Consider the following 22098-nt stretch of genomic DNA (forward strand, 5'->3'; position numbering starts at 1 on the left):
CTATGTGGCCGGCCTGTGTAGCCGTGCGGTTCTAGGCGCCCCAGTCTGGAACCGCGCGACCGCTGCAGTCGCAGGTTCGCATCCTGCCTCGGGCATGGATGTGTGTCATGTCCTTAGGTTAGCTAGGTTTAAGTACTTCTAAGGGATTGATGACCTCAGATGTTAAGTCCCATAGTGCTCAGAGTCATTTGAACCATTTTTTGTACCTATGTGTTAATAACAGGAAATCTGTGGTAAGATCTTATGGGACCCTAAGCTTACACACTACTTAATCTAACTTAAACTAACTTACGCTAAAGACAACACACACACCCATGCCCGAGGGAGAACTCGAACCTCCGACTGGAGGAGCCACGCGGGCTGTGAAAAGACGCCGTAGACCGCACGGCTACCCCTCGCTGCCTGTTAATAGTACACAATAACACTAGCCTACAGTAATAACTCACATTTCATGAGACCACTAATTTTAATGTTAAAGTATTCAAAATACATTAAGAACTACATCGGGTGTACAGAACTCCATACAGCACTAATGTAAGAATACTAGGCAACACCACTAATGGATTAAATGTGTTCTACTTCGGAAACTATTCTAAATAGGCAATATGTCCATATGAAGGTTTTTACTTAAATGATCATTCCTGTGAAACGCCTGAATACTGACCATTCCTGCGGGACACCCAGCAGGTGCCCATTGTACCGTAGTAGGATATAAACGGGACTTGTTCTTCAGTTTGCTGGCAGACTGTATCCCCAGAAGGATGACCGCGACCGCCCACTTGTTCCCCAGATGGAGGCGGAGGCGAAGTCGCTGTTGGGCCCCAGCGGGGCGGCGCTGCAGCAGCTGGGGGTGTGGCGCCCCCCCGCCTCCGGGCCGGCCGGCCCCCGACTGCTGAGTGCGCTCTTCATCGTCGCCACCAACGCGCTCGTGTGCGCCGCCAGCGCTGTCCAGCTCGCCATCGACACCCCGACGGACCCCGAGACGCTGCGCGACGTCTTCTTCCAGACCACTTGCAGCTGCGCCTGGGGCCTCAGGGTGAGTCACCTCGACTCCTCGACTCGACAGCGTAATGTTTCACACCTCCCAGTAGCATAATGAACTCAGCCTGCTTGTATCGTCATGTTCCTGATACTGGGTCTCACTTTTATCTACGGCTGCGTAGCGCCCACTGCTTCGCTTGTGTAGACTATATGGTCTCCACCGTTTTTTAAATTTTATTTTACTTTTTTAATCAATTTTTAATGTTGTTCACAGTTTGTAACACCTTCTAAACTTCTGACGTTTAGTGAAGCCACAGAAGCATGGTCTTTTCCGAAAGTATTTCTGGTAGCTGGATTCCAAGTTTTTTACTTAATCATAGCTTTTGTGTTCTTGTGGAGATATTTCCATAGGAACTTTCACCCTTAACACATATTTCTTCATATCTGACCGAGAAGTGAAACATCAATTTTGATACTATTACCTTTGATTTTTTTAATATATTTAAACATTTTCACAAAAATTCTCATCCCCTGCTTCACCCTCTTAGGCGTTGAATTTCCAAAAACTCTGAAACACATGTTCTTTTGTTTCCAAGGGAGAAGCCAAACACTAATTTTCATTGATTTAGCTTTAACAATACTACAGTAGTTCTATAATAGTGTTTTATTTTCGAAAAAACTTGACCCACTATTTCAAACTATAGGGGTTAAATTTACAAAAATTCTGAAACGCTTATATCTTTATCTCTAACCGACTCCTAGCGTCAAAATTGCTTTAATAGCGAAGTATTTTCAATAATTTTATCTTGAAACTCTTCCATTTGGTCTGTGTTTGCATAGAAAAACAATAATATCAGAAATTGATTCCGCCTTTATACAAAACACCATGTTATTCGTTTATTTCTTTATTTTCCCAAACTAGTTTCGGGGACAAATATCACCATCAACAGTGGAATTGCAATCTTATTTATTATATCTTTCAGCGTGTTTTCAGAATTATTGTCGCTGTTTTCGACATATTTTCTATGTGCATATTTTCTGTTGCCGTTTTTACACAGCGAACATCATGTCATCTGCAGGTTCGTTGGATGGTATGTAGCTGATTCTATATGTAGAAAAACAAAAATTTCGCACTTCCTTTATGATCAAGAATATCACGCCAGCAAGATGGCGTAATATTCCTGATCATAAACAAAGTACGAAAGTTGCAATGCTGGTTTCAATACTGTGTTGGCCCTCCCTTGGCCTTGATGACAGCCTCCAATCTCGCAGGCATACGTTCAATCACGTGCTAGAAGGTTTCTTGGCGAATGGCAGCCCATTCTTCACTGAGGAGAGGTGTCGATGTCGGTCGGTGAGGTCTGGCACGAGGTCGGCGTTCCAAAACATGCCAAAGGTTTTATTGTCTTGTAACCGCTCCGCCACAGACCGTGCGTTATGAACAGGTGATCGATCGTGTTGAAAGATTCAATCAACATCCCCGGTTTGGGAAGCAAGAAGGTGCATAAAACATCACTGTAGGCCTGTGCTGTGATAGCGCCACGCAAAATAACAAGGGATGCAAGCCTCCTTCTTGAAAAACACTACCGCACCATAAAACCATAGCCTTCGAATTTTACTGTTGGCACTACACAAGCTCGCAGTTGACGACCACCGTGCATTCGCCATACCCTCACTCTGCCATCAGATCGCCACATTGTGTACCATTATTCGTCACTCCACACAACGCTTTTCCACTGTTCAATCGCCCAATGTTTACGCCACTTACAACAAGCAAGGCGACGTTTTGTATTTACCGGCATGATGTGTGGCTTATGAGCAGCCGCTCGACCATGAAATCCAAGTTTTCTCACCTGATGCAGTTTATAATTCATGTGTGATTGTCTGGATAGATGTCTGCCTATTACACATTACTACCCTCTTGAACTGTCGGCGGTCTCTGCCAGTCAACAGACGAGGTTGGCCTGTACGCTTTTGTGCTGTACGTGCCCCTTCATGTTTACACTTCACTATCACATCGGAAACGGTGGACCTAAGGATGTTTAAGAGTGTGGAAATCTCGAGTACAGACATATGACACAAGCGACACCCAATCCGCTGATCACATTCGAAGTACGTGAGTTACGCGGAGCACCCCATTCTGCTCTATCACGGTGTCTAATGATTACTGAGGTCGCTGATATTGAATACCTGGCAGCAGGTGGCAGTACAAATGGACCTAATATGAAACACGTATGTTTTTGGGTGTGTCCGGACACTTTTGATCACACAGTGTAAGCTTTAATTTAATTGAAATAAGTTTCAATCTATATGCAGAACAGAACCTTTCATTTTTACGATGTGTGTTTTGATCTCTGTGTTTGTCCATCTAGTGTTAGCTATCATAAGCAGAAGTCACAGTTTTGCATTGTACGGTCACGTGGGTGGTGAGTTTTCTTCGAGAGAACTGGTGCTACACAGTAATGGCTGTTACTAACGTATTTTGTGTTGTGATGTACGAGTATATTCTGACAGAAACTTCAATATATATTTTGTTGCATTTGTGGGAAATGTATGATAAAAAGCCATACGTATGGACCGTCGATGAACAACCAATAGAGATGCTAACCGAAAGCAGCGTGACCACATAGCAGCAGCAACGGTCACAGCTCTTGTTGGTCCTCTTCCGGAGTATTTGCCACCACAATCAGCACTGTTTCACTGCATTGCGCAGGGAGAACTTAATGACCTCTGCGGACTTGAACCTGCCACAGCCACAATCTGGGTTGCTGGCTTCGCGATTTCAAGCACAGAATTTACTCTCTCAGGGAACTAAAGCGACTTCGTGTAGGAGACGCCAGAATGAGTTGGAAACCATTTTCTCTTCCTCCAGCGTGTTTTCATAGGACAGTGACACCACTGGTTTGTCTGGAGCACTGCGTCGTGCTGACAACGCCGAGGAATGGATACTCGAAATCGAATTTAAAGGCAGTCCTCCTTCATAATGTTAATGAATATCCATTGGTTCCAGTCCGATACTCGATTAACAAGAAACTAAGCGAGATTTACTCAGTTGCTTACATTACAATATGTATAACTGGAAGTTCTGTGCAGGTCTGAATGTAATAGGGCTATTGACCGGTACGCAGTCAGGTTACAAGAAGTATTGCTGCCTTCTGTTGGAGTGGGACAGTTGCAACAAGAAAGAACATCACGTACATACAGAGTGATCTAAGTGAGACGCCTACGTTCTAGGTGAAATGAGTTAGTAAACCCTAAAGATGTGTATCTCCCACCCCAGCGTGTTAACATGGGGTTAATGAATATAACTGTGAAAGCGCTGGTCGAAGAAGGGGAAACTGTTGCAAACCTGAAGACAGAGTTGCACAATACCACCGGTGCAAAGATTAAAGAGGCAGTACTTGTTGACTCCCAAACACTTCAGCTTATACAAGACTGAAATTTCTCCATCTGTTTACGTGAGACTGAAAATGTCTGCAATGCCTACAAGTCAGTGTGTACGCACTTTCTTGGATATCAAAAATCTGATGACCATAAAGAGATTGTGGATAACATGATGTTTCTGACGTATGAAGTGTCGTATTTCACCAAAGTTACATTTCCTTTATTTCCATCTTGATTTTTTCTCTCAGAATTTGGAGGATACAAGTATACAAGTGGTGAGCAGGGGAAACGTTTCCACTAGGAAACTGCAGTTGTCGAAAAGCGGTTTCTGGGTCGGTGCAGTTGCAGTCTGTTGGCAGAACATTGTTGTTCCTGAGTTAGAGACACTGCAAGCACTGCAAAAGAAAACGATCAAAAATGTCCTAAATTTATCTTGGATGAAATATTTGTCTCTACAAGGTTGCAAAATCATGTATTTATTATAAATACTAAAACAATGGAGAACGGTATGTGATGGGAAACTTTTATTTTCAAATCCTTTTCTCCATAACCAATAAAATTGCAAAACCACGCTATTATCCACAGAGGAGACAAAAAATTAAAATGTCTTATGCAGTGTTACAAGTTCACAATTAATTTTGTACATATGCACCATCCACTTAAGTGCGTGTCCATGCAGTCAAAGTAATTGTGTTTCACCACAAGCCAAAAGAGTAGGGAACAGAGTTCATGGAATGGCTTCTAATGTTCTATATCGGAAACTATTAGCAGAGCTTGTATTGCGTCAGAATAATATGTTTGTCACTTCCTTGTGTACTAATGTTTCCATCTAGGACCACCTAAATAATGGTTAGAAATAAGTATTTCGGTAAAGAAAAGAAGACATTATTTGTGAGTATGTTCACCCACTGATTAGGGATTTAATATACTGCGGTGTACTGCTAAGTTTCTAAAAAGCCATCTTTAACAAGAAACATTCATTTTTGGCGGATTTCCTTTCCTGATTGCATTTTGACTGTGGTGATTTCCGTTTATTTTTTCCGTAATATCTAATATTTGTTTCCAATTCTGAGCAGCGTCAGTTTTCGGTAGGATAGAACTCGCCACATTAGCTGAATTTTATTGTTTAAAAACACTGCTTTGAGCTAAGGGGCGTAATCTATGAAATGGGATACATGGGGAAACATTTCTAATCCAACTACTGCATTTTTGGCATCGCAGTGCCGTATGTACTAGCAGATGGACTGCCACAGAAGACGTATTCTGTTTGAACGTTAATCTTGTTTGAGTGTTTCAACTAACAGTAAAAAGGAATCCATAGTTTTACATACTAAGAGCCAGTCTCTATTATACCCTTTTTCAGATAACCACTCTATATGGGACCCACTGAGCCCCAGAAAGAAAACTGGCCATCTCTCTTCTCCTGTGCCACAGCGGATTTCATTCTTTTCCGAAGCGCTTTTACCTTACCAAACAGAGCAATTTCACTGTGGTTTTGTCTTCTCTTTGAAATGGGAAAGCCACATTCTTTCTGCAGCCACGCAATGTCTTCAGATGATGCCTCTACTCTTCCAATCAAGGATTTTTCGAGCAGTCCCAGCTTGAGAGCTCGCTGAGACTCGGCCGAAAGGAAGCAAGGTTTACAATGTGGTGTATATCACACGCGGAAGACAGGACTGGGGTTTAACGTCCCGGCGACGATGAGGTCTTTAGAGACGGTGAATAGCACAAGGATGAAGAAAGAATTTTGCTGTGCCATTTCAAAGGAAGTATCCCAGCAACTAGCTTGAGTGTTTTAGGGAAACTGCGGGAAACTGAATCCAGAAGGCCAGATAGGCATGTATTGCGTTCCCAAACACGAGTCTAGTGTAATGCGAGGGTTATTCGGAAAGTAAGGAACGATCGGTCGCGAAGTGGAAACCGCAGTGAAAATCCGATGAAGTTTTGGACAGTTGTGTTGGGCAGTGTCTCTAGTATGCCCGTCGATCGCGTTACGTCGTTCTTTTTAGTTCTGAGCACACAGGGAGCACATACAGATACCTAGAACAATAGTGTCTCCCGCCAAGTACGAGGGCCTGGTGAGAAATTTCGCCTGAAGTATGCAGCCAACATTACATAATTCTCGTGCGGTTTATTCTTCAAGAAAATTCTCAGCCGCATTCTGCAGGGGCGATGAAGATGCTCCTGCATCGTTTTCAATTCGAAATGTTTGATTACCCAAAATACAGCCCGTAATTGTCTCCCTCTGAGTTTCATCTCTGCTCCCATGAACCGCTGGCTATGAAGACAAAATTTTGGCACAGACAACGAGCTGGAGGCCAGCGTACAGAATTGGTGGAAAGCACTGGTGGCTGCCTTCTATAACGAGGATATTGGCAAGTTGGTACAACGCTACGGCCAACGTCTAAGTCGCATCGGCAACTATGGAGATAGGTAGCTGGAAGTTGTAGATAACTGTTGCAAATAAAACTGTTTTGATTTTCACTGTGGTTTCCATTTCGCGACCTATCGTTCCTTACTTTCCGAATAGCCGTGCTATTGCGGTATCTCGCTCGTTGTTCTCTCTGACGATTGTGATCGATCATCTATTAGACAGCTTGCAATGTCTCTGCCATTCTTATATATCAGATAGAATAAACCATACACCACATTAACAGTTTTGAGTTTAATCGGTTTCAGTACTTTACAACCACTCTTAAACACCGCAGTGCTTCACCTCCTTTATCTGTAAACCATCCAACCTCGTGCTCAGGAGGTGTGTATCAACTTTTTGATGATGCTGAACTTAAGGATCTATGTGTAGATGTTACCGAAGTCTGTTTGCTCGACTCCAACTTCAGCGTTCCTGACGATTTTCCTCGGTGAACTGCTCCCTAGCCACCATAACGAGCAGTGTGGTGGATCCCCATGTGCTGTTGATGTTGGCAGACGGTGCTGTTCATGCAGCAGAGGGCTCGCCTGGGACATCTGGTGTTGACGCTGCTCGACACAAGGAAGCGATACGCAGAGCGAGTCCCAGGGATCAGGAGTAGATACGACCGATCTGCCGCAGTAGTCTTCTTGGCCTGGCAGGTCAGTTATGAACGTGTTACATGATATTATTATTATTATTATTATTATTATTTCGTTCTTCCCTTTCTCAGACGTCATGTCTAGTTAAAAATGGAAAGTGACGCGGACCTTGATCAAGCGTGACTTCCTTTTAACTGTACGGCATATGTTAAATTGCATTTGGGAACTTTCGAGTAATTGAACATGTATCAATAATTACAGATTTCTGTAGTTGTATATGTATGTTTGGATGTAGCTGTATTGCGTTGATGTACTGGTGGATATTGTGTGGTATGACTCCTGTAGCTGATAGTATAATTGCTATAATGTCAACTTTATCCTGATGCCACATGTCCTTGACTTCCTCAGCCAGTTGGATGTATTTTTCAATTTTTTCTCCTGTTTTCTTCTGTATATCTGTTGTATTGGGTATGCATATTTCGATTAGTTGTGTTAATTTCTTCTTTTTATTGGTGAGTATGATGTCAGGTTTGTTATGTGGTGTTGTTTTATCTGTTATTATGGTTCTGTTCCAGTATAATTTGTATTCATCATTCTCCATTACATTTTGTGGTGCATACTTGTATGTGGGAACGTGTTGTTTCATTACTTTATGTTGTATGGCAAGTTGTTGATGTATTATTTTTGCTACATTATCATGTCTTCTGGGGTATTCTGTATTTGCTAGTATTGTACATCCGCTTGTGATGTGATATACTGTTTCTATTTGTTGTTTGCAAAGTCGGCATTTATCTGTTGTGGTATCGGGATCTTTAATAATATGCTTGCTGTAACATCTGGTGTTTATTGTTTGATCCTGTATTGCAATCATGAATGCTTCCATGTCACTGTATATATTGCTTTTTCTTAGCCATGTGTTGGATGCGTCTTGATCGATGTGTGGCTGTGTTAGATGATACAGATGCTTGCCATGTAATGTTTTCTTTTTCCAATTTACTTTCTTCGTATCTGTTGATGTTATGTGATCTAAAGGGTTGTAGAAATGGTTATGAAATTGCAATGGTGTAGCCGATGTATTTATATGAGTGATTGCTTTGCGTGTTTTGCTACTTTCTGCTCGTTCTATAAAGAATTTTCTTAAATTGTCTACCTGTCCATAATGTAGGTTTTTTACGTCGATAAATCCCCTTCCTCCTTCCTTTCTGCTTAATGTGAATCTTTCTGTTGCTGAATGTATGTGATGTATTCTATATTTGTGGCATTGTGATCGTGTAAGTGTATTGAGTGCTTCTAGGTCTGTGTTACTCCATTTCACTACTCCAAATGAGTAGGTCAATATTGGTATAGCATAAGTATTTATAGCATTTGTCTTGTTTCTCGCTGTCAATTCTGTTTTCAGTATTTTTGTTAGTCTTTGTCTATATTTTTCTTTTAGTTCTTCTTTAATATTTGTATTATCTATTCCTATTTTTTGTCTGTATCCTAGATATTTATAGGCATCCGTTTTTTCCATCGCTTCTATGCAGTCGCTGTGGTTATCCAATATGTAATCTTCTTGTTTAGTGTGTTTTCCCTTGACTATGCTATTTTTCTTACATTTGTCTGTTCCAAAAGCCATATTTTACCATTGCTGAATACTTCTGTTATTTTTAGTAATTGGTTGAGTTGTTGATTTGTTGCTGCCAGTAGATTTAGATCATCCATGTATAGCAAATGTGTGATTTTGTGTGGGTATGTTCCAGTAATATTATATCCATAATTTGTATTATTTAGCATGTTGGATAGTGGGTTCAGAGTAAGGCAGAACCAGAAAGGACTTAATGAGTCTCCTTGGTATATTCCACGCTTGATCTGTATTGGCTGTGATGTGATATTATTTGAATTTGTTTGGATATTAAATGTGGTTCTCCAATTTTTCATTACTATGTTTAGGAACTGTATTAATTTAGAATCTACTCTGTATATTTCCAATATCTGTAGTAACCATGCGTGGGGTACACTATCAAAAGCTTTTTGGTAATCAATGTATGCGTAGTGCTGTGACCTTTGTTTAGTTTTAGCTTGATATGTCACCTCTGTATCTATTATCAGTTGCCTATACATCCTCGTGCTCCTTTGCAGCATATAATTTTGTTCTGTGTTGTATGTTTCATTAATTTCTGTGTAATGACTGAAGTTAATATTTTGTATATTGTTGGTAGGCATGTTATGGGGCGATATTTTCCTGGGTTTGCTGTGTCTGCTTGATCTTTAGGTTTCAGATATGTTATTCCTTGTGTAAGTGTATCAGGGACTGTGTATGGGTCTGCAATGTAACTGTTAAATAATTTAGTTAGGTGTGAACTTCTTTAGCCAGAAATTTGCTATTTTACCATTTCCTGGGGCTTTCCAATTGTGAGTAGAATTAACTGCTCGGGTGACTTCATGTTGCAAAATTATCACTTCAGGCATTTGGGGTATGATCTTGTATGAGTCTGTTTCTGCTTGTATCCACTGTGCGTGTCTGTTAAGTTGTACCGGGTTTGACCATATGTTGCTCCAGAAGTGTTCCATGTCTGTTATGTTTGGTGGATTGTCTATTTTTCTGTGTGTGTTATCTATTGTCTGGTAAAATTTCTTTTGGTTTGTGTTGAATGTTTGGTTTTGATTCCTTCTATTTTCACTTTTTTTGTATCTTCTAAGTCGTTTGGCCAATGCTTGTAATTTCTGCTTCTTTTCATCTAATTGCTCTATCGTTTCTTGTTGTGAGATTTTACTTAACCTTTTTCGTTTTTTGTTTGATATTTCATTTCTTATAAACTGTGTTAGCTGTCCGATGTCTGTTCTCAATTTTTCTATTCTGATCTGTAGCCTGTGTTGCCATGCTGGTCCTGTGGGTTTCTTCTGTGTGTTTCTTGTTTCTGATCTCTGCCTAGTGTGTATATTTAGTGTAGTGAGTGCTCCTACATAAACCAGTAGTTGTAACTCTTCCATAGTTGTATTTTCATTTATTTTGTTGTGTATGATTGTATTGACAGTTGTTATTGTTGTTTCGACTTGTGGGTTATTTGGTGGTCTATGCAAGAGTGGTCTAATGTCTGTATTTGGGTCTTTGTATTCTATATATGTCCGCTGAAATTTTTCTTCTATATCTAACATGTGTGTCACTTCATGTTCTATTTGTGCTTGTTCTGGTGGCTGTCTTAAGATTTCGTTTTCCTCTGATTGTTTAATTGATGTGTGTAGTTCTTTGATTGTATCCTGTGGGATGTTTGAGTCCGTTACTGTATTTTCTTCTTTTTCTGACTGCACATTATTTTGTTCCAGTATTTGTTGTGCTTGTTGTTTGATGTTTTCTAATTCTGACTGGGGTATCCTGTTAATTTTGATTATTACACGAATCTGATCAGCTAGTCGTTGTTCTGTCAAAATTTTAATTCTGGGTATCTGGCAATAAATGTTGTGTATACTTGTGATCTGTATCCAGTTATGTTGGTTCCTAAGTTTGTTGCTTGGTATAACAGAACATGAGGTGTCGGTTAAGTTCATCTGACCATCTCATTCTCTGTCTATGTTTTCCTTCTAGGGTGGTTGCAGGAAGCATATTCTGCAAAACACCTCTATTTGGATTTAAATCATTTTCCGTGTGGCTAGCAGTGTCGTTACCATTGTGGACGGACATAGGGTTCAAGCGTCGTCCCCGACCATAACAGCGCTTGTCAAAGGCATCATTAGTTCTGTCCTGAACCAACTAATCACACTAAAAGGGGGGTTAGCCCTATTAGTGGTTTGTTCTTTTCGTCGCCTTTTACGATTGGCAGAACATACTGAAGGCCTATTCTTTTCCCGAGCCTCCACGGGTTTATTGTTATTATTATTATTATTATTATTATTATTATTATTATTATTATGTAACATAATTCTGCCATGGTAGTCGATATCTATGCCAACGGCCTTGCCGCAGTGGTAACACCAGTTCCCGTCAGATCACCGAAGTTAAGCGCTGGGTGGGTGACCATCCGGTCTGCCGAGAGCTCTTGGCAAGCGGGGTGCACTCAGCCCTTGTGAGGCAAACTGAGGAGCTACTTCATTGAGAAGTAGCGGCTCCGGTCTCGGAAACTGACATACGGCCGGGAGAGTGGTGTGCTGACCACATGCCCCTCCATGTCCGGAACCAGAGACGCCTGTTGGCTGAGGATGACAAGGCGGCCGGTCGGTACCTTAGGGCTTTCATGGCCTGTTCCGGAGGAGTTTAGTTTTTCAGTCGATCTCTATCCATTCTTTGTAGGTGTCCATTATTTTTAAGTTTGTTTGCATCCAGCTTTTGTTTCACACTTCAAATTATCAACTCCTTTCGGAAATCTGCATTTCGCATTTTACTCCAGAAGCGTTCAATAATTAATGCAACATGTTTGTTTTGCTCGGACTATTTATGTCGAAAACTTATTGTGGGACAGCGTGGAATATTCCCGCTTTAGTCCGTGTAGTTTCATGGATTTCCGATAGACGTTGGCACTTACGCAGGCTTCGAAATGGCACCTGTAGCGGGGATGTGTTAGAAGCAGAGATTTGTTATCGTGTTTCTTCTGGGGGAGAAATCAGAGCGAACAAATTCAGAGGCGCTTGCGGAATGTCTACGGAGGCGTGGCAGTAATCAAAAGCACGGTGAGCCGTTGTGCAAGACATGTGTCATCATCTCAGCATCCGTCCCATCTGGCGCGTATCGGCAGCCCACATACACACACACACACAGCTGCGACTACTGCAAAGTTGGAACGTGCGAGCACTCGCATTCGAGGTGATCGGTGGATCGTAATCAAATACCTCGCTACGCAACTGTACGTCTGTGTTGGCAGTGCTGACACACTCGTCCGCCAGTTGGCGCTCTCAAAGCTGTGTGCCTGCTAGGTTCCTCGCCATAATGGGCAACGATGGACCATCTGTGCGGCAATGCTTGAAAATTACGATGCTGATCGTGACATTTTTTTTGTCGAAGATTAGTCACAGGCGATAGGTCAGTACTTCGAACCGGAAACAAAATGGCAGTCCATGGAGTGTCGCCACACAACCTCTCCTGCAGGTTCGCAGGAGAGCTTCTGTAAAGTTTGGAAGGTAGGAGACGAGGTACTGGCAGAAGTAAAGCTGTGAGGACGTGGCGTGAGTCGTGCTTGGGTAGCTCAGTTCACTGTGTACTGTAGCTTTACTTCTGCCAGTACTTCGTCTCCTACCTTCCAAGCTTTACAGAAGCTCTCCTGCGAACCTTGCAGAACTAGCAGTCCGCTGTAAAGTGAAAATTTCATTCTAGAAACATCCCCTGGGCTGTGGCTAAGCCATGTCTCCGCAATATCCTTTCTTTCAGGAGTGCTAGTTCTGCAAGGTTTGCAGGAGAGCTTCTGCAAGGTTTGGAAGGTAGGAGACGAGGTACTGGCAGAAGTAGAGCTATGGGGAAGGCGCGTGAGTCATGCTTGGGTACCTCATATGGTAGAGCACTTTCCCGCGAAAGGCAAAGGTCCCGAGTTCGAGTCTCGGTCGGGCACACAGTTTTAATTTGCCAGGAAGTTTCATATCAGCGCACACTCCGCTGCAGAGTGAAAATCTCTCTATGAAACGGTTATTCTATTTGATATTCTTCGCCATGGTCCATCTACCAACTCTGAAGTGTATTGTGCTACCCTCAGGAAACTTAAGAAACGGTTCAACGTCTTCGTCGCCTCAAAAATGCAAACGAACTTCTTCCTCCCCTTCGGGAGACCTTATACAAGTGTGCGCTCCCGAGAGGAACTCACAAAACATCTGTGGACTGTTTTGCTTCATCCACCCGACAGTCTGGACCGCGCACCTTCCAGGCAGTTAGTGGATTATGGGGAGCGTAGTGGCTGGTTCATACGTCTATCAGTATAGTGGTACCACAACGGCATATAGGCCCTCCCAGTAGGGTGACGTAGGGCCATCGCACTAAACAGAGATCATGTCGGAAAATACGCTTTGGTAACCAAAAGAATGGGGAATAATACTGTGCATTGCAATCTCTGATAGAATCAAGCTGCTTTCAAACAAAAAATATTTTGCATCGCTTACTGAACGCCCTTCGTTTATTCCTTTACATCCCTTCATCATAATAATAAATCTACTCGTATTCGTTTTTCTTATCGTTTATTCAATACCTATGATTCACTTCCACTTAAAAGGGTTGTCAGGGTGACTGTTTTATAACATTTGAGTCGTGTTTACTTTTCGTGTATTACGATTTAAGGGTCCATTAATTGTTCTACAGATACTTCCAAATCTGTCCATCTTAATCTGCACGTCTTCTTCGTATTCATACGATACTTTACATACAAGAAAGTTAAAATATTTTATGTGACAAGATGGAACAAATACCTCTGAGCACTATGGGACTTAACAGCTGCTGTCATAAGTCCCCTAGAACTTAGAACTACTTAAACCTAACAAACCTAAGGACAGCACTCACAATCATGCCCGAGGTAGGATTCGTAGCGGTGGTACGGTTCCAGATTGAAGCGCCTAAAACCGCTCGGCCACATCGGCCGGCTGACAAGAGGTTTTTCATTTATATTACACTTAGAACATTTAAATTTCGAAGACTGTGTTAGAGTAACTGCCTCAAAAAACCATAGCTCCAGTATTGCACATAGGTAAAGATAAGGACTCTCCACAGCTGGTGAAATGAGAATTATCATGGGTTTGTAACAATATCTAAATAATCAAATTAAACGTTTATTTTTGTCCCAAGTACCTTAAAATAATTTCGTTATTTCACTGAAAATTTTTGTATTTACCCGTATACTGCGCTTGTGTCCACGAAAGGAAGTGAGTACACTACACACAATCCATTTTCTCGATATTGGAGATAAATATAGATCTTGTGTCAAATTTAAAGGAAAGTGAAATATGTTAGCTACATTACGTATTCAGAAATGTGTGATCTAACAACTAACGTACACCAAAGTAAAGTTATGGCGGTCCCTATTTTTCATCGCAAACTATTCGATTTTCTTGCAATACCTTACTTACTGTCGAAATATCACTTTAACTATTTCCATTAGCGAATGATAGGTAGTTCATCGTGAAGTTGACGAATGAGGCTATTAGATCTGAGAAAATCAATGTTGCTTTACCAAATGCATTTCTAAGTAGGGGCCAAGTTGTCTTTCGCGAGACAAACGTCACATCAGAACCACTCAACCTGATTTGCATCCCTTTGGCAAACGCCTCAGTGACCTGAAAGTCATGTCTAGTATGAAATATGCGCGGTAATCTGTTTTCTGTGAGCGAAAGACGTGGAAGCAGACGATAATTCACTAGTAGATTATTAAAAGACGGAAGGACGATTAGGGCACAACGCCCTCAGGTCGGCAGGTTCCTCGGAGAGGCAGAACAAGCTCAGATTCGGGAAGGATGGGGTAGGAAATTGGAGCTATGCAAAAGCAGACTTATTTCACTGTTCTCAATGTCTCATTTTCCACGCCCTCGTCTCGTTTATTTGGATTATATTCCGTTATCCTTGTTTTCAAATAATTCACATGGCTCTAGGCACTGTGTACCTTAACATCTGAGGTCATCAGTCCCCTAGACTTAGAACTACTTAAACCTAACTAACCTAAGGACATGACACACACACCCATGCCCGAGGCAGGATTCGAACCTGCGACCGTAGCGGTCGCGCGGTTCCAGACTGAAACGCCTAGACCCGCTCGGCCGCAGCGACCGGCCTATCCTTGTTTTACTGTCGTCGATGTTCATCTTATACCCTCTTTCCAAGATACTGTCCATTATATCCAGCTGACATTCCGAACAGTTTTCCATCTCTGACAGAATTATGATGTGACCGGCCAAACCGGAAGCTTTCATTTCTTCTCAGTGAACTTTAATTCCCTTACCAGATTTCTCCTTCGTTTCCCTTACTGACTGCTCAATGTACAGACTTAAGAACATCAGGGATAGGCACTACGACTGGTGGCAGTCTGGTTTGAGTACAAGTTATAGATAACCTTTAGATTCATGTATATTACCCCAGAAACCTTTAGAATTTCGAAGACTGTATTCCAGTAATTACCTCAAGAAAACCATACCTTTACTATTGCACACAGATGTTGTTGTTGTTGTGGTAATCAGTCCAGAGACTGGTTTGAGCAGCTCTCCATGCTACTCTATCCTGTGCAAGCTTCTTCATCTCCCAGTACCTACTGCAACCTACATCCTGCTGTATCTGCTTAGTGTATTCACCTCTTGGTCTCCCTCTACTATTATTACCCTCCACGCTGCCCTCGAATGCTAAATTTGCGATCCCTTGATGCCTCAGAACATGTCCTACCAACCGGTCCCTCTTTCTTGTCAAGTTGTGCCAGAAACTCCTCTTCTCCCCAATTCTATTCAATGCCTCCTCATTAGTTATGTGCTCTACCCATCTAATCTTCAGCATTCTTCTGTAGCACCACAATTCAAAAGCTTCTATTTTCTTCTTGTCAAAACTATTTATCGTCCATGTTTCACTTCCATACATGGCTACACTCCATACAAATACTTTCAGAAACGACTTCCTGGCACATAAATCTATACTCGATGTTAACAAATTTCTCTTCTTCAGAAACGCTTTCCTTGCCATTGCCAGTCTACATTTTATATCCTCTCCACTTCGACCATCATCAGTTATTTTGCTCCCCAAATAGCAAAACTCCTTTACTACTTTAAGTGTCTCATTTCCCAATCCAATTCCCTCAGCATCACCCGACTTAATTCGACTACATTCCATTATCCTCGTTTTGCTTTTACTGATGTTCATCCTATGTCCTCCTTACAAGACACTGTCCATTCCGTTCAACTGCTCTTCCAAGTCCTTTGCTGTCTCTGACAGAATTACAATGTCATCGGCGAACCTCAAAGTTTTTATTTCTTCTACGTGGATTTTAATACCCACTCCCAATTTTTCTTTTGTTTCCTTTACTGCTTGCTCAATATACAGATTGAATAACATCGGGGAGAGGCTACAACCCTGTCTTACTCCCTTCCCAACCACTGCTTCCCTTTCGTGTCCCTCGACTCTTATAACTGCCACCTGGTTTCTGTACAAATTGTAAATAGCCTTTCGCTCCCTGTATTTTACCCCTGCCACCTTTAGAATTTGAAAGAGAGTAATCCAGTCAACATTGTCAAAAGCTTTCTCTAAGTCTACAAATGCTAGAAACGTAGGTTTGCCTTTCCTTAACCTTTCTTCTAAGATAAGTCTTAAGTTCAGTATTGCCTCAAGTGTTCCAATATTTCTAAGGAATCCAAACTGATCTTCGCCGAGGTCGGCTTCTACCAGTTTTTCCATTCGTCTGTAAAGAATTCGCGTTAGTATTTTGCAGCCGTGACTTATTAAACTGATAGTTCGGTAATTTTCACATCTGTCAACACCAGCTTTCTTTGGGATTGGAATTATTATATTCTTCTTGAAGTCTGAGGGTATTTGGCCTGTCTCATACATCTTGCTCACCAGATTGTAGAGTTTTGTCCCAAGACCGTCAGTAGTTCTAATGGAATGTTTTCTACTGCCGGGGCCTTGTTTCGGCTCAGGTATTTCAGTGCTCTGTCAAACTCTTCACGCAGTATCGTATCTCCCATTTCATCTTCATCTATATCCTCTTCCGTTTCGATGATATTGTCCTCAAGTACATCACCCTTGTATAGACCCTCTATATACTCCTTCCACTCCTTCCACATAGATAAAGATAAGAAAATTTCCGCATTCTGGACGTGACGAGCCAATCGTGCTCGACCGAACGCCGTGTCATCCTCTGTCAATGGCGTCATGTTTTCAGCACGCCACTCTCAAGGTCATTAGCATGTTTATGTCGAACATACCGGAGTCTAACATGACATCAGTAGAGAGGCATGGAACATTGGGAGCGGAAGTAGCACACAGTGAATGGTTTTTGTGTAATGCCTTCCAGGATGATCCAAAAGTGCCAAAGAGACCTATAGCACTGTTTTTAGGAGGGTCAGGAGCAGAAGGATGCCGACAAGACATCCCTGCTCGGCAACCCTATTTCCACCGGGTATACTCAGTATACGATTCAGTAGTAGTTATCGCAAATTACTGCGATCAAGGATGGTTTAAAGGTACAAAGCTCTCTGAGCCACGTGGCAGCAGAATATTAATAAATGTTTGGACACATTTGCGACTTTCAGCAACTATAACAAGGGTTACAGTTCTCCACCTAAAATGTCCGCTACTGTGTTTGACTGGAAAACCTTTGGGAATAATACCAGCTAGCAACATGAACTTCCTGAACTATACCTTCACATCTTTATCCGCTGGACGAGCTCACAGCAGTGCAGAAGAAGCACATCAGAGCGAATCACATGTTTCAGTTCATCCAACAGTATCGCAGTACGTACCACCTCAAAATAATGGTGATGGGAATCTCACTAATAGGCGCTATCTATGGTTCTCAGTTATGCAGACTATGTGTATCTTGAATTTGCCGTCTACCATATACCGACCAAGTGGTGACTAGGCCTAGAACATAACCAGCCATTAGGACACCAGCCATGAAATGTACGAGCTGCACTAGACTGGCAGACTGACAGTTAGAGTGGAAGGTATAAATAGGTGTACGAAGGAAGAATATAAAATGTACTAAGTAATATTTAAGTGATCCAGAGATTTAGCAACAGCCTGGGATGCGGCGCTCTCGACACTATAAAGGAGGCAGCAGTGCTGCGCCAACAAATTCACAGAATTTGGCCAGATGAGGTAACTTCCCGCCTGGGAAATTCTGCTGCCAAGTTTGGAATTCTGGTGATCCACCTTAGTGCAAGACGTCCACCAGAAGCAATGGAGGGCAGAGTTAGCTTATGCTGCTTTCTCTCGACACCGCTACATGCCCCGAAGTCCCGCTTTGTCAAAATAAAACTATAGCTAGCAAGCATAAATACTGGCCACTCAAACCCAGCAGCATGTCATCGACGGATGCCTCACTGTTGCTGCGGACTGCTGTTGTAGATTGCTGCCTGTTGTGTGTTACTTCTTACACAACAGTAAGGAGAGGTGGGCTAAAGACGGTTCAAATGGCTCTGAGCACTATGGGACTTAAATTCTGAGGTCATCAGTCCCCTAGAACTTAGAACTACTTAAACCTAACTAACCTAAGGACATCACACACATGCATGCCCGAGGCAGGATTCGAACCTGCGACCGTAGCGGTCGCGCGGTTCCAGACTGCAGCGCCTAGAACCGCTCTGCCACTCCGGCCGGCGAGGAGAAAGTTGGTGATTGGAATTTCGTGAGGAGATTCCGTCGCAACGAAAAACGCCTTTCTTTTAATGATTTCCAGCCCAAATCCTGTATCATTTCTGTGACACTCTCTCCCATATTTCGCGATAATACAAAACGGACTGCCTTTCTTTGAACTTTTTCGATGTACTCCGTCAGTTCTATCTGGTAAGGATCCCACACCGCGCAGCAGCATTCTAAAAGAGGACGGCCAAGCGTAGTGTAGGCAGTCTCCTTAGCAGGTTTATTACATTTTCGGAGTGTCCTGCCAATAAAACGCAGTCTTTAGTTAGCCTTCCCCACAACATTTTCTATGTGTTCTTTCCAATTTAAGTTGTTCGTAATTTTAATACCTACGTATTTAGTTGAATTTACGGCTTTTAGATTAGACTGATTCATTTTGTAACCGAAGTTTAACTAGTTCCTTTTAGCACTCATGTGGATGACCTCACACTTTTCTTTATTTAAGGTCAACTGCCACTTTTGGCACCATTCAGATATTTTTTCTAAATCGTTTTGCAGTTTGTTTTGATCTTCTGATGACTTTATTAGTCGATAAACTACAGCATCACCTGCAAACAACCGAAGACAGCTGCTCAGATTATCTCCCTAACCGTTTATATAGATAAGGAACAGCAAAGGGCCTATAACACTACCTTGAGGAACGCCTGAAATCACTTCTATTTTGCTCGATGACTTTCCGTCAATTACTACGAACTGTGACGACACATACAGGAAATCACAAATCCAGCCACATAACTGAGACGATATTCGATAAGCACGCAATTTCACGACGAGCCGCTTGTGTGGTACAGTGTCAAAAGCCTTCCGGAAATCCAGGAATACGGAAGCGATCTGAAATCCCTTGTCAATAGCACTCAGAACTTCATGTGAATAAAGAGCAAGTTATGTTTCACATATTTGATAGTGTAAATGATCGCTAAATCATGTTGACTCTTACGAAGCTGCTTACCTGTAACAACTGGGACAAGAAGTGTGCTACATGTAACAACTGCTGGTGGGAATAACCTGACAGTTTCACGCTGTAGCAGTTTTTCAAGAACAATGAGTACGTGTTCCCAATGAAAGCAGCCTTAGAACAGATGAGGCTCATTCAAATATTTCTCATGTTTCCAATATCATTTAATTTTTGATCTTCTTCAAAGTTGCAGAATTATTTCTTTCACACTGTATTTTTGTGACCCTGATGTCTCGTAGGAGACACTAGCAGTGGCAAGCTACTAAACATATCATACACTGGTATTAAATATGCAGGTTTGTCCCTACGTACCTCTTGGTTGTCAGAAGATTACTGCATGGAAATCAGTAAAGCAGAGAAATTAGATACACCAGTATAAAGGGTAGCTCTCCAAGTTTTTTAACTCACATTATAAGTGTTCATTATTGCACCATTTCTGATGTGGTAAATGAGAGTATAGGACGTGTGTGCGCGCACAACACCAGTCCACTTCGGAAATCGATACAATATGCATTAGATGAGTATCTGCCAATCAAAATCGTACGAGAAAATAAGAGAAACAATAGATAAGAGCAACAATAGTTCAACAACAGAGGTAGAAAACTACTACGGAAGCAAAGGTAACTTCACAGCAAACATAAACATAGCAAAAGCATTGCAGACAAACAAAAATTACACGAAGAGAAATGTAGTGTGAGGAGGGCTATGCGAGAGGCGTTCAACGAATTCGAAAGTTAAAGTTCTATGTACTGCCTTGGCAGAAAATCCTAAGACATTTTGGTCTTATGTCAAAGCGGTAGGTGGAGCAAAACAAAATGTCCAGACACTCTGTGACCAAAATGGTACTGAAACAGAGGATAACAGACTAAAGGCCGAAATACTAAATGTGTTTTTCCAAATCTGTTTCACAGAGGAAGACTGCACTGTAGTTCCTTCTCTAGATTGTCGTACAGATGACAAAATGGTAGATATCGAAATAGACGACAGAGGGATAGAGAAACAACTAAAATCGCTCAAATGAGGAAAGGACGCTGGACCTGATGGGATACCAGTTCAATTTTACACAGAGTATGCGAAGGAACTTGCTCCCCTTCTTGCAGCGGTGTACCGTAGGTCTCTAGAATAGCGTAGCGTTCCAAAAAATTGGAAAACTGCACAGTTCATCCCCGTTTTCAAGAAGGGACGTCGAACAGATGTGCAGAACTATAGACCTATATCTCTAACGTCGCTCAGTTGTAGAATTTTGGAACACGTACTATGTTCGAATATAATAACTTTTCTGGAGACTAGAAATCTACTCTGTAGGAATCAGCATGGGTTTCGAAAAAGACGATCGTGTGAAACCCAGCTCGCGCTATTCGTCCACGAAACTCAGAGGGCCATAGACACAGGTTTCCATGTAGACGCTGTGTTTCTTGACTTCTGCATGGCGTTTGATACACTTCTACACAGTCGATTAATGAACAAAGTAAGACCATATGGACTACCAGACCAATTGTGTGATTGGATTGAAAGTTCCTAGATAACAGAACGCAGTATGTCATTCTCAATGGAGAGAAGTCTTCCGAAGTAAGAGCGATTTCAGGTAGCCGCAGGGGAGTGTCGTAGGACCGTTGCTATTCACAATACACATAAATGACCTTGTGGATAACATGAGAAGTTCACTGAGGCTTTTTGCGGATGATGCTGTAGTATATCGAGAGGTTGTAACAATGGAAAATTGTACTGAAATACTGGAGGATCTGCAACGCATTGGCGCATGGTGTAGGATATGGTAATTGAATCTCAATGTAGACAAGTGTAATATGCTGCGAATACAAAGAAAGAAAAATCCTTTATCATTTATGATGTGTACATAGTTCCACTTAGTCAGCGCATACACAACTATCCCACTAGAGCGCGCCCCGCTAAGTACAACAGCACAGGCGCAGCGCTCGTCAGTCTCCGCACTACGAGATGGCGCTGCCTTAGAGACGGACCAAATTCTGCTTCCGCCGATCCGCGTATTAATATGTAACGCAGCCAATGAGATTGCTGCTAACGTAGAACCTTTTCTCCTGGCGGATCACACTCGCGCAGTGATACATGAACGCGCGATGTATTATAACGGGTGTACAGACCTCCGATTAGTCAGTCTGCATTTGTCTGTACCAGTCTGCATTTGTCTGTACCAGTCTGCATTGGTCTGTACCAGTCTATAGTCAAGTTTCAGTCTGCACCTAAGAAGATAATCTGATGGTGTGTGTATCGAAGGTCTTACAGTATGCACACCACAATTTAGCTACAATATAACAGGTCAGCAACTGGAAGCAGGTAATTCCATAAATTATCTGGGAGTAGGCATTAAGAGTGATTTAAAATGGAATGATCCTATAATATAGAGATACCAGACTGATATTCATTGAAAGAGTTCTAAGGAAATGCAGTCCAAAAAGTAGGTTACAGTACAATTGTATGCCCACTGCTTGAATACTGCTCACCGGTG

The 22098-nt window shown here is 42.0% G+C and overlaps 1 protein-coding gene across 1 annotated transcript in view; it reads left to right on the forward strand.

Moving 5' to 3' along the window:
* The first annotated feature begins 790 nt into the window (after window positions 1-790).
* LOC124620231 overlaps window positions 791-22098 on the forward strand; it is a 51317-nt gene continuing 30009 nt past the window's right edge. Inside the window, exons 1-2 of the mRNA XM_047146899.1 lie at window positions 791-1036; window positions 17310-17414. Coding sequence (XP_047002855.1) covers window positions 791-1036; window positions 17310-17414 — 351 coding nt within the window. The remainder of the gene's footprint in view (window positions 1037-17309; window positions 17415-22098) is intronic.

Source organism: Schistocerca americana, chromosome 6 (assembly GCF_021461395.2).
Source record: "Schistocerca americana isolate TAMUIC-IGC-003095 chromosome 6, iqSchAmer2.1, whole genome shotgun sequence".
Lineage (NCBI taxonomy): Eukaryota > Metazoa > Arthropoda > Insecta > Orthoptera > Acrididae > Schistocerca > Schistocerca americana.